The sequence below is a fragment of the Pelophylax lessonae genome (assembly GCF_965119305.1).
Source record: "Pelophylax lessonae genome assembly, chromosome: 1".
Lineage (NCBI taxonomy): Eukaryota > Metazoa > Chordata > Amphibia > Anura > Ranidae > Pelophylax > Pelophylax lessonae.
The window spans coordinates 537,872,589-537,884,983 of record NC_138768.1 but is presented as its reverse complement, the minus strand read 5'-3'; the positions used below and the strand labels follow the sequence as shown (position 1 = coordinate 537,884,983).

General features: G+C 42.7%; 1 protein-coding gene across 2 annotated transcripts in view; it reads right to left on the bottom strand.

The window, feature by feature from the left end:
• ANTXR2 (ANTXR cell adhesion molecule 2) overlaps positions 1–10,773 on the bottom strand; it is a 370,587-nt gene extending 359,814 nt beyond the window's left edge. The window contains exons 1-2 of one of the 2 annotated variants that reach the window (XM_082263608.1): positions 10,639–10,773; positions 10,039–10,224 (exon numbers count right to left, since the gene is read on the bottom strand). In XM_082263608.1, coding sequence (XP_082119734.1) covers positions 10,039–10,181 — 143 coding nt within the window. In that variant the 5' untranslated portion in view covers positions 10,182–10,224; positions 10,639–10,773. The other variant, XM_082263607.1, reaches the window with a different exon arrangement.
• Positions 10,774–12,395: the final 1,622 nt, after the last annotated feature.

The following is a 12,395-nucleotide window of genomic DNA, read 5'->3' as shown; positions in this document are numbered from 1 at the left end:
TTGATGAAAAACATTTGGTTTTTTACATTTTTTTTGACTGGGTATGTTATATTGCATTAAGTAAAAATTATTGTTTTTTTTTTTTTTCAAAACTTTCAGTTTTTCTTTTTTTGTTTATAGCGTAAAAAAAAATGTAAAACCGCAAACGTGATTAAATACCACCAAAAGAAAGCTCTTTTTATTGAAAAAAAGGCCATACATTTTATTTGGGTACAACATCGCATGTACAACAGCGCAATTTTCAGTTGAAGTAACGCAGTGCCGAATCGCAAAAAAATGGCTTGGTAAAACCTTCTGGGGCTGAAGTGGTTAAAGTGATTTTAACTTTTTTTTTTTCTATAACAAACCTGTTCTACTTATTTGCTCTGTAATGGTTTTGCACAGAATGGACCTGATCCTCCACTTCTGGGGACCCTGCAGGTGTTTCTGGCTCCTCCTTCCTTCCGAATGCCAAATTGATGCACACAGTGCGGCTTGGTCCCATCCCCCATCTCCTGGTTACTGCATTTTATTGACAGCAGCAGGAGCCAATGGCTCTCGCTGCTCTCACTGAGTCCAGTGAGGCGGGAGAGAAAAAGCAGCGCCACTGCTCTCAGGCACAGCGATGTATCAAGATCGAGCTCAGGTAAGTATTTAGTGGGGGCAGGGTAAAGCTGCACATAAAAAGGTTGTTTTACCTTAAGGAAGAGAATGTATTAAAGTATAACTATAGGCAAAACTTTTTTTTTTCTATTTTGGATAGAGCAAGGGAGGGTTATATCTCCTGTCAGAATTGTTTTTTCGCCATCTGTGTTCCATTGCGGAGATTTCACTTTACTTTCTGTCCCATAGTCAAACAGGAAGTGGGTGAAAATCCCTACAAATTAAGGGAATTTCTTGGGGACCCCCAAGAACTAGTGTCCCTATTGGAAGATTTCCCCTCTATTACTTTTCTGGGGACAATGATAATGGTAAACAGGACTAATAGAAAGGGTGATACTCCCTAACGGTGGCACGGACAGCAAAAAAACCTGACAGGTGTTCTAACCCCTCTCCACTCTATCCAAAACATGAAAAAAAGTTCTGGCTTTAGTTATACTTTAACAACTTCAGCTTCAGGAGGTTTACCACGTTCATAACCACGTTATTTTTTGCGATTCCGTTCTGCCTGTCTCCCAAACGTTCGGTGGGTCCCGGGGGACATCACGTGCGCTGGACTTGCTGATTGGCTCCCGCTGTGTCCAATCACAGCGGAAGCCAGGTCGGTGACGGCGCGCACATGCGTGCCCCAGACCCGGAAGAGCAGAATCAAATATAGGTATGTGATTCTGCCCAGAGCTGCCACCCTGTAGCAGTATATATGCGTGGGGCGCATATATACCTTAAGCCTTTACAACCACTTTAATGTAAATGAAGTACTTGTTTATGTTACTTGAGTTGCTGGATAGTGATACAGATTAATTTGCAACAAAGTACTAACAGCCCCATAGCAATAGAATTATATATATACACCAAGAAAAATACTACAAAAATGTAAACACACTGATGAATATTCCTGTTAGCAAAATAACCTGTGATAAAACAAAACCTGTTAATTGTATACCTCTAATGAACCAAACAGGGGATCAAGGCTCAGTTTTGGATAGACTGAATTTAAGGAAGTGTTGTGACATCCATACTGATATATCATTTATTAAATTAATGATGTGCAAAGAGATTGGTTGGACAATCTGAAGTTTACAAAGATACAGTGCCTTGCAAAAGTATTCAGCCCCCTTGAACTTTGCGACCTTTTGCCACATTTCAGGCTTCAAACATAAAGATATAAAACTGTCATTTTTTGTGAAGAATCAACAACAAGTGGGACACAATCATGATGTGGAACAAAATTTATTGGATATTTCAAACTTTGTTAACAAATAAAAAACTGAAAAATTGGGCGTGCAAAATTATTCAGCCCCTTTACTTTCAGTGCAGCAAACTCTCTCCAGAAGTTCAGTGAGGATCTCTGAATGATCCAATGTTGACCTAAATGACTAATGATGATAAATAGAATCCACCTGTGTGTAATCAAGTCTCCGTATAAATGCACCTGCACTGTGATAGTCTCAGAGGTCCGTTTAAATGGCAGAGAGCATCATGAAGAACAAGGAACACACCAGGCAGGTCCAAGATACTGTTGTGGAGAAGTTTAAAGCTGGATTTGGATACAAAAAGATTTCCCAAGCTTTAAACATCCCAAGGAGCACTGTGCAAGCAATAATATTGAAATGGAAGGAGTATCAGACCACTGCAAATCTACGAAGACCTGGCCGTCCCTCTAAACTTTCAGGTCATACAAGGAGAAGACTGATCAGAGATACAGCCAAGAGGCCCATGATCACTCTGGATGAACTGCAGAGATCTAAAGCTGAGGTGGGAGACTCTGTCCATAGGACAACAATCAGTCGTATACTGCACAAATCTGGCCTTTATGGAAGAGTGGCAAGAAGAAAGCCATTTCTTAAAGATATCCATAAAAAGTGTAGTTTAAAGTTTGCCACAAGCCACCTGGGAGACACACCAAACATGTGGAAGAAGGTGCTGTGGTCAGATGAAACCAAAATCGAACTTTTTGGCAACAATGCAAAACGTTATGTTTGGCGTAAAAGCAACACAGCTCATCACCCTGAACACACCATCCCCACTGTCAAACATGGTGGTGGCAGCATCATGGTTTGGGCCTGCTTTTCTTCAGCAGGGACAAGGAAGATGCTTAAAATTGATGGGAAGATGGATGGAGCCAAATACAGGACCATTCTGAAAGAAAACCTGATGGAGTCTGCAAAAGACCTGAGACTGGGATGGAGATTTGTCTTCCAACAAGACAATTATCCAAAACATAAAGCAAAATCTACAATGTAATGGTTCACAAACAAACATATCCAGGTGTTAGAATGGCCAAGTCAAAGTCCAGACCTGAATCCAATCGAGAATCTGTGGAAAGAACTGAAAACTGCTGTTCACAAACGCTCTCCATCCATCCTCACTGAGCTTGAGTTGTTTTGCAAGGAGGAATGGGCAACAATTTCAGTCTCTCGATGTGCAAAACTGATAGAGACATACCCCAAGCGACTTACAGCTGTAATCGCAGCAAAAGGTGGCGCTACAAAGTATTAACTTAAGGGGGCTGAATAATTTTGCAAGGCCAATTTTTCAGTTTTTTATTTGTAAAAAAGGTTGGAATATCCAATAAATTTTGTTCCACTTCATGATTGTGTCCCACTTGTTGTTAATTCTTCACAAAAAATTACAGTTTAATATCTTTATGTTTGAAGCCTGAAATGTGGCAAAAGGTCGCAAAGTTCAAGGGGGCCGAATACTTTCGCAAGGCACTGTAGATTAGGGTGCCATCAGCATAAAAATAGTATTTAAAAGTGAGGGAGCTGACCCAGGAAAGAAGTGTAGATAGAGAAGAGATGAAGTCCGAAGATGGAACGTAGGGAGAGCCTGAAGGGAAGAGGAGAGGATGAGGTAGAGTTGTAAGTGACAACGAAGGTGTGGTGAGATACAGGGGCAGACTGGCAACTTTTAGACCAGGGGGCAAGCACAAACCAGAGGCTCATGGTGCAGTGACTCGGCCCCACTCCCACTCTCCCTCTTCCCGTCCTCCTCCTGACCCTCATTCCAGGCCAAAGCCCTGATCCAGGTACTCTCTACTGACCGGCTGAATCCAGGTTCCCAACCTAACCAGCGGGGGGCAGTTGGGGGGAGCTGGGACACCTCGGTTGTGGTTTACCAGTGGAGGAGAGTCTCATGTGAGGCATGGAACCGGCCTCTGCTCAGATACAGTTTACACCATCACAAATTGCATCAATCTTATTTCTGAATTTGATTGGCAATCTCCTGGGCAGTGAGTGATCTAGTGGGTAGAGGTAGTCGAGGACAAAATAGAGAGTTAAAGTTAGAAAAGACTTGATGGTGACTGCATGAGAGGGTGTTAATAAGAGTGAATAAATAGGTCTGTTTTGCAGAGTGGAAGCAAGAATTGTATTTTTAGAGCCCAGATTTTTAATGGGTAAAGTCATTCCTGGAACTTACAATGTAGTTTTACACCACAGACATTCAAGAGTGCGGCTGTGTATATTGAGACATCTGGTGTTGTCTGTTTGCCAGAGTTGTAGTGGTTGGGGATGGATTCTGTGTGTAGTGTAGAAGAGGAAGGTTAAAGTGGCAAAGGTTTCTACGGGTAACTGTTTAGCATTGGAGGGATAGAAGGTTGAAAACAGGGAGAGCGTGAAGCTAATAGGGTAGTGATCAGAGAGAGGAAAAGGATTGTTGAAGAGGTTGAAAAGAGTACAAAGGTAGGAAAATACAAGATCAAGGTCAAACGAAGAGCATAAGCTAATAAGTTTAAAAGAAGCTGAAGTGCTTACAATAACAGGGATGTTGAAGTCACCTAGAATGATTGTGGGAATTTTAGAGGAGAATAAGTAAGGTAACTGGCCAGAGAAGTCATCAAGGAAGCTTGATGCCGGTCCAGGAGACTGATAGATCACAGCAATTCCCAAAGAAACTGGAGAAAATAAAAATAATAGTGAGCTTCAAACAAGGCGAGGGACAGAGAGGGAGGTGAGTGGAGAGCCTGGATGGTGATTTGTGGGAATGGAAGGATTCCAACCCTACCTCTCTTTGATCCACTGGGTCAGGGAGGGTGAGTCCAGAAGAGGTAATCTTGGGAGAAGGCAGCAAAAGAGGCAGAGTCAGATTCTTGAAACCAGGTTTCAGTATCACAAAAAAGTTGATTTACTAAAACTGGAGAGTGAAAATCTGGTACAGCTCTGTATAGAAACCAGCTTTCTGTCAAAGCTTAATTGAGCAAGCTGAAGTTAGAAGCTGATTGGCTACCATGCACAGCTGCACCAGATTTTGCACTCTCCCATTTTAGTAAATCAACCCCATTGGAGGTTACAGGAGCTAGTGTTAAAAAGGACAGATGTGAGTTTGTTACTGAGCAAGCAGCAGGGGTAGAGAAGAGGGGTAAAGGAAAGAGAGTTTGAGGAGATTACCAAGATTCAAAACTGTTAGCGAATTGGCAGTTTCAGTTAAAGATGGATGCTGAGAGCACCATAGATTACCATGAAGCAAAATTAATAACAAAGAGTCAATTTAATTTAAAGGTAGATGCTGAGCAGCATAGTATTACCATGAAGCAATATTGACTCTATCAAGGTTTTCTATCTTGTGTGCTCAGTAGGCCTCAGATGGAAACTGCGATCTAATGTTTATAGGAACTGTTCTGTAAATGATGTTTACACATCACATGACTGGGAGGCAAGAGACGCCTTTGAATATATCACTGTACCCAGCACTGAAAATTATATCAGAGTGGAAGCTTCTTTGATTGTATCTCCAGTCAGAATAAAGTGATGGCGGCAAAAATCTCAGAAAAGTCTGTAACTGCTGCTGGAACCCCAACAGTGTTTTATTGCTATTTTGTCCACATTGGAGATTTTCCTCACTTCTTGAATTGGAGACCACATTGTCACCAAAACAGGAAGTAAAAAGTAATGCATTTTTTGTGTTTTACAAATGTCGGGCATTCAGCTTTCATTTCACTAGACACCAATGAGTTTGAGAATGACAGTAGATATCAGGCTGCAAATTATTGGCAATCATATTGTCAGCAGTTTTAATATGCAATGATAATTCTTAATGTTTTTAAATGAAAGTCTTTTTAGAGTGCAGCTGATATCTAGTACAGCAGAAACAGAGAATTGGACATGGTTGTAAACATTAATAAAGGAAAGTGGAAGACAAAGAGATTATTGTGCAAACTCATGACACAAATATAGTGTAAGATTTATTGACCAGCTTAATAGAAGGGAGGTAGCTCTCCTCCATGGAATCATGGGAAGTTTAACACAGCCAGGGCCTTATGTAGCATAGGGATACATATAACAGAGCCTCTTTCAGTGTTCTCAGTGCCCCCCGGTTTTTACTCACTTATTTTAGAAGCATTTGATGCTTTTTATGGGTATTTAGGCTCGGGCCAACTATTTATAAAGTTGAACAAATCTGTTGACCATAAAGCAGAACCATCCATGACCATGCTATGTGGATATCAGTGTTTTGGGGTAGACATGGTTAAACAAATCACATACAACTGGATCTGACTGTATGAAACTAAAAGTTCAAACCCCCCTTAATCACTGTCCCTTCACTTGATATGCACATGACTTGTGCATTCACATTCACACCTTAGGCTACGTTCACATCTTGGCGTTGCTATTGCGTTTTTTCAGGCGTTTTTACAGGCGTTTTTGTGCAGGCGTTTTTAGGTATGACTAGTAACCAATGGAAAAAAATAAAAATGCCTGTAATCCGCCCAAAAAGAAGCTCATGTACTTTTTTGAGCGTTGGGCGTTTTGCTTAAAACGTTAAAAAGCTCAGATGTGAACAGGGGCCATTGAAGTGAATAGGATTTGTCTTGTTGGGCGTATTTGAGCTGATCCTAGAACAGAAAAACTCCCCAAAAACGCCCCAAAACGCCTACGTGTGAACTTAGCATTATAGTATCTTGCAGTTTTCTACATCTAGTTTTCAATCATGGCATACTCGCATTAACCAATATGCAGACAATTAACATAGGCAACACATTTGGGCACATGCCATTGCCTAGATATAGCACAATTATGGCAATTATGAATATGTGGGCTAAAAATGAGCATTCATGGCAATACAGAGGAACAAAACAGGCAATGGTAGAAATGCATAGACAACAAATTGCTTAAATACACTTGTGTCTGCTACAATATGTGGGCAATAAACAGATAATCATGGCCTACTCTGACATTATGCAGGCAACAAATGGACAGTCATGCCAATATCCTTGAAACCTTTTGGTTATGGAGACAATCAAATTTAGTTGCGAGTGAAACCCAGTATGTCTCCCTGTGCCCTCCTACTTACACTTTTAACACTGCAGGCCCAGCCGGTAGACATCTACCCCTCTACCACGCATGTCCAGTACAAAAATAATGGTACTGGAGGAAGGAGCACAGCCCACACCTCCTCTTGCCTCTATTCTCTGTAGCAATAACGTTTGCTCTGGAAGACCGAGTAGATTGAAACCAGTTCCCAAAGACAAGAACATTTGGCAGGAGCTTTTTTATTTATTTTTTTTTAAATGTACCTAAAGCCAAAACATTTTTTTTTGTAGTTTTTTTTTAGAAAGAGCAAGAAGGGTTAGGATACTTATCAGGTATTTACTGCCGTCTGTGTTCCCACTGGGAAGATAGCCATGTGACCATTATTACCAGGACACAAAGTGATAGGAGCTCTCACAAAAACAATACTAGAGTGAAATCTTCCAATGGGCACACTTGTTGCAGTGACAACTGTCTAAGGCCAGGGGATGCAGGAAAGAAAATCACTTGATTCTCTCATTAACACAGACAGTGTTGATAGGGGAATCCCCTCCCTGGAGCCATTGTGTTCTCTCCGTAGGGTGTGGGGGAAGCCGTCCCCACCAGGAGAACACAGTGATTATTGCTAATGACTATAACAACTGCCAGGAGAACCCAGTGGTTATTGCTAGCAGCTATAACAGCCGCTAGCAATAATCGCATGTCAAATCTGACAGACTGGTTGTACCCTAGTTAATCGATCACCTTGGGTACATTCAGCCTGTCCATACATGGCTCGAATCTCGGCTGCTTCCTGCTGAACCAGCCAAGATTCAAACCGTCCATTACCGGCTTGAGGGGCCCATTCACACTGATCAGTTTTTTTTTGTGATTTTAGTGTTTAAAACGCAGAACAAAAATGCAAGAAAAATGTATCACTTCAAAATTTACGGACTTCTTCACACCAACACACTGCAGGTGTTGTGCGATTTTAAAAGTCCTGCATGCTGCATTTTTGGTGCAAGTTTCAAAAATCACACCAAAAATGCACCTCACCATTAAAATGAATGGAAAATGCATCAAAAAAGCATATGCTTTTTTACTGCATTTTTTTTCTTCAATGGAGCAGTGTGAAAGGTCCCTAAGAAAGAATGTCCCTCTCTCCAAAGAGATGTCTTTTCATGTCCTGTTGTGTCTTTAGGACAAGACGTAAGGAGAAATCTCCCCCAAGGCTGCTGTTAGAAATCACAGGGCCCCATACAGACAACCTAAAACAAAGCCCCATACAGACAACCTAACATGGGGCCCCATACAGACAACCTGACACAGGGACCCATAAAGACAACCTAACACTGGGCCCCATACAGACAACCTGACACAGGGCCCCATAAATACAACCTGACACAAAGCCCCATACAGACAACCTAACACGGGGCCCCATACAGACAACCTGACACAGGACCCCATAAAGACAACCTGACATGGGGCCCAATAAACAGACAATGCTTCAATTATGTACCAATCATTGTTTGCTTGCAGCTGCCGGGGGGAAGGAGAGGAGGGAAGCACTACAGGGGTACACGGAGGGGGGATTGGTCAGCTGGGGAATTTATGGTGCAATGGGAGGGTGATCGGTGTGGCAGGGGGGGATTTACTGGAACTGATCCATTGTAGTGCTCTCTTAGCAGCAGCTGAAAACCAATGGGAGGGAGAGGAGAAGAAGCCAGCTCCTGCAGAGAGAGCCATTCAGGGGGATTGGTTCCAGTAATTGCCCCACTGCAGCACCAATCACCCTCCCTAGCCAACATCCTATTCACCCTGCTACCTGAGCCCCCCTGCTGGCCCGGGCCCCGTACAGGAGGACTGGTGGTACCCCCTTATCTATGGCCCTGTTCTCACCAATGGTACCTGGATGGCTAAAGAGAAAACTTGACAAGGTTTTTAACTCTTTCCTACACTATCCAAAGCAAAAAAAGTTTTAGCTTTGATACATTTTAAGTATTTGATTTCCTTCCTTGGGTCATTTTCCTAAGGCCCCTTTCACACGGGGCAGACACTGTTTTAATCAGCCAGGGATCTATCCTCTGATCCCCTACTGATCGGAGCAGAGTGAGGGAATGACAGGTCCGTGTCCAGTTTCTGCAGAGCGGACACAGACAGAACCAGCTTTGCTCTATGAGCCACCAGGTGTAAACAAACCCTCACTGTCCGTTTATACCCAGCTGCCCTTCGATCAGATCTGCCTAGATGGAGGAGGATGGATTGCTTTTAGCGGACTGGATTGGAGGTAGATGGGTGTACATGGACAGAAGTCCATTTACACCTGCCGCTCCATAGGGGTAAATGGACTGTCGGATCAGGTCTACCTGAAAAATAGGGGGACCTGGTTTATTTATTTTATTTTATTACAGGTACTTGTATAGCGCCATCAATTTACGCAGCACTTTTCACATCAGCCCCTGCCCTCAAGGAGCTTACAATCTAATCAGAACGATTGTGTGAAAGGGGCCTAAAACTCAACCTGCTGGCTTCACAACCCTTTTTTTCATACCACTTTATGAAAATCTTGACTCACAGCCCACTTACTATACCATCCCCTAACTTCCTTTCATATCATATCATAATATTCTTTCTTTCATATCATATTACATATATATATATACTGTACATGCTTAGAAGCACTTCATAGTTCCTATATATATATATATACAGTACATCTATACAAATCACAGTTTGCTTACAGAAGACTCCTACCAGATCTTATACTACTTTTGAATGACACAAGTGAGTTTTTATTCAAACAGGATGTCACTGCTTTGCTTTCTCTAAAGCATTGTGATTAAATATTTAGAGTGGTAATAGACCTTTCCCAAACTTTTTTTTTTTTCTATTATTCTGTATGAAGGAAGATGGCGTGACTTTAGGGACAAATGCCCGTTTCATGTTAAAACATCTGCCTGACCTCTCTTGCACTCACGGGAGTAGTGGAAATTTGATACACACATACAGTACACACACACACACACACACTTAGATACACACGCACAATGAGATCAGCATAGCAGAGGGAGGATGCTGCAATTGCAATATGCTGCACCAGTTATTAACCTTTTCTGAGCCTGTAGACAACAGTATTGTTAGGTGTCTTAAGGCCTTAATATTCTGTACTCACTTGTCCAGCACAAAGTACAGGTCAAAGGCTCCTTGACAGCTAGGCTCTTCAGCCATAAGAGGAGGACTATAAGACAGTAGAAGCAGCATCGGGGCTAGCATCCTCCAGAGCCTTAGGAGCTCTTCAGTCTTGCATCTCTTCATTGTTTTTCCTTTATCTTCTCGCACGGGTGGGGATCCTTTAGTACTGCAATAAGTGAAAAAAAAAGAAAAACAGCCTTAGGGACAGTCTTGTGAGTTCTTCCTTCCTGCAGAACAATTTCTCTCTTTCGCACACATTGGACACACACACACACAGTCTAACAGCCCTCGTTGTCTAAGCTTCCATATGTCCCTCCAGCCTTTTCTCTCTTTCCCCCCTTTCTTTCCTGTTTCCCATTCTGCTTTGTACCGTCTCTTTCCCTGCTGTGTGTTTCAGCCAGAGGTCTTCAGCTCACAACAGAGCTCTCTGGTGTGTCAGCTTCCTGCTCAAGTGTTCCTTTTTTCAATCCTTGCCACAAGTTTGATTTTTTTTTTTTTTTTTGTGTGTGTCTGTAGTTGGAGGTTTTCTCCTGTTCTTTTTTGCAGTTGGTGACGGTTAGTCCCCCTTGTCTTCTCTCACCTTATATAGAAAGAGGCAATGCTTTGCTTTGCTTCCTGCAGCTGTGAGAGATCTGATAGGAGTACAGTGTTGAGTGTATGACTGGGAGGGGTGGGAGTAGTCTGGTAGCAGCACGCTTAAAGCACCCAAAACTTTGCACACACAATTCTAGCTCTGCTCAGTTACAACACTAAGACTGGCGTAACGGCTAACCTCATGCAAAATCAGTGCTTACACAAGTCTGTTCAGTATTCCATCACTAGAACAAGAATAAGCCAGCTGTATGCCTATACAGTTTGTAACACAGAAAATGAGTAGAAACTTAAAACAGAACAAAATAAATTCCTAGTTTTTTTTTCCTCTTTTCCTATCCCTTTACCTGCCCACAGCATTTCTACCGTACGGATCTCTGTGCTTTCACATCATAGCTATGGAGCTGACTTGTCCATGTGCAGCCTGCAGACCCCTGTGTTTCTCGAAGAAGCTGCTAGGTCCTCGCCAGGCCAAAGTCAGGAGGATAGCAGGAAGTGAGGTGGCCATGGAGGGACAAATAGTCCATCGTCCACCGTACAGATCTCTGCACTTTCATATCATAGCCTATGGAGCTTACCTGTCCATGTGCAGCCTACAGACTTCTGTGTTTCTCGAAGAAGCTGCTAGGTCCTGGCCAGGCCAAAGTCAGGAGGATAGCAGGAAGTGAGGTGGCCAGGGAGGGACAAATAGTCCATTGTACAAGTAGTCCATCGTCTACCGTACAGATCTCTGGGCTTTCACATCATGGCCTTTGGAGCTGACTTGTCCATGTGCAGCCTGCAGATCCCTGTGTTTCTCAAAGAAGCTGCTAGGTCCTCGCCAGGCCAAAGTCAGGAGGATAGCAGGAAGTGAGGTGGCCATGGAGGGACAAATAGTCCATCGTAGAAATAGTCCATCATCCACCGTACAGATCTCTGCGCTTTCACATCATAGCCTATGGAGCTGACTTGTCCATGTGCAGCCTGCAGACTCCTTGTGTTTCTCGAAGAAGCCGCTAGGTCCTCGACAGGCCAAAGTCAGGAGGATAGCAGGAAGTGAGGTGGCCAGGGAGGGACAAATAGTCCATCGTACAAAAAGTCCATCGTCTACCATACGGATCTCTGCGCTTTCACATCATAACCTATGGAGCTGACTTGTCCATGTGCAGCCTGCAGACCCTTGTGTTTCTCAAAGAAGCTGCTAGGTCTTTTCCAGACCAAAGTCAAGAGGATAGCAGGAAGTGAGATGGCCAAGGAGGGACAAATAGTTCATCATTTAGATCCCCTTTGAAAAATACTATAAAAAAAGCTAGTTATTGCGGAAATGTAAACCCTGAAGAATTACACTTCTTACAGAGGTCTCAAACTGGCGGCCCTCCAGCTGTTGCGGAACTACAAGTCCCATCATGCCTCTGCCTATGGGAGTCATGCTTGTGTAACTGTAAGCCTAGCAAATGTCTCATGGAAATTGTAGTTCTGCAACAGCTGGAGGGCCACCAGTTTGTGACCCCTGCAGGAGGTGTAATTTTTCAGGTTTCACATTTCTGCAATAACTAGCTTTGTTATAGGATTTTCCAAAGGGAACCAGTTTTAGACCCCTGTAAGGGTAACTTCTCTTTCATGGGGAAAAAATAGCTAGTTAACAAAAAATAATATAATGTATACAATAGTGATTCAAGTTTTTTTTTGTAATTGAATGTTATTAAAAAATCTCTTTCCTTTTCAATCTGGAGCTGTGTAATTTTCTGTAAAATGCTGGAGGTGTTC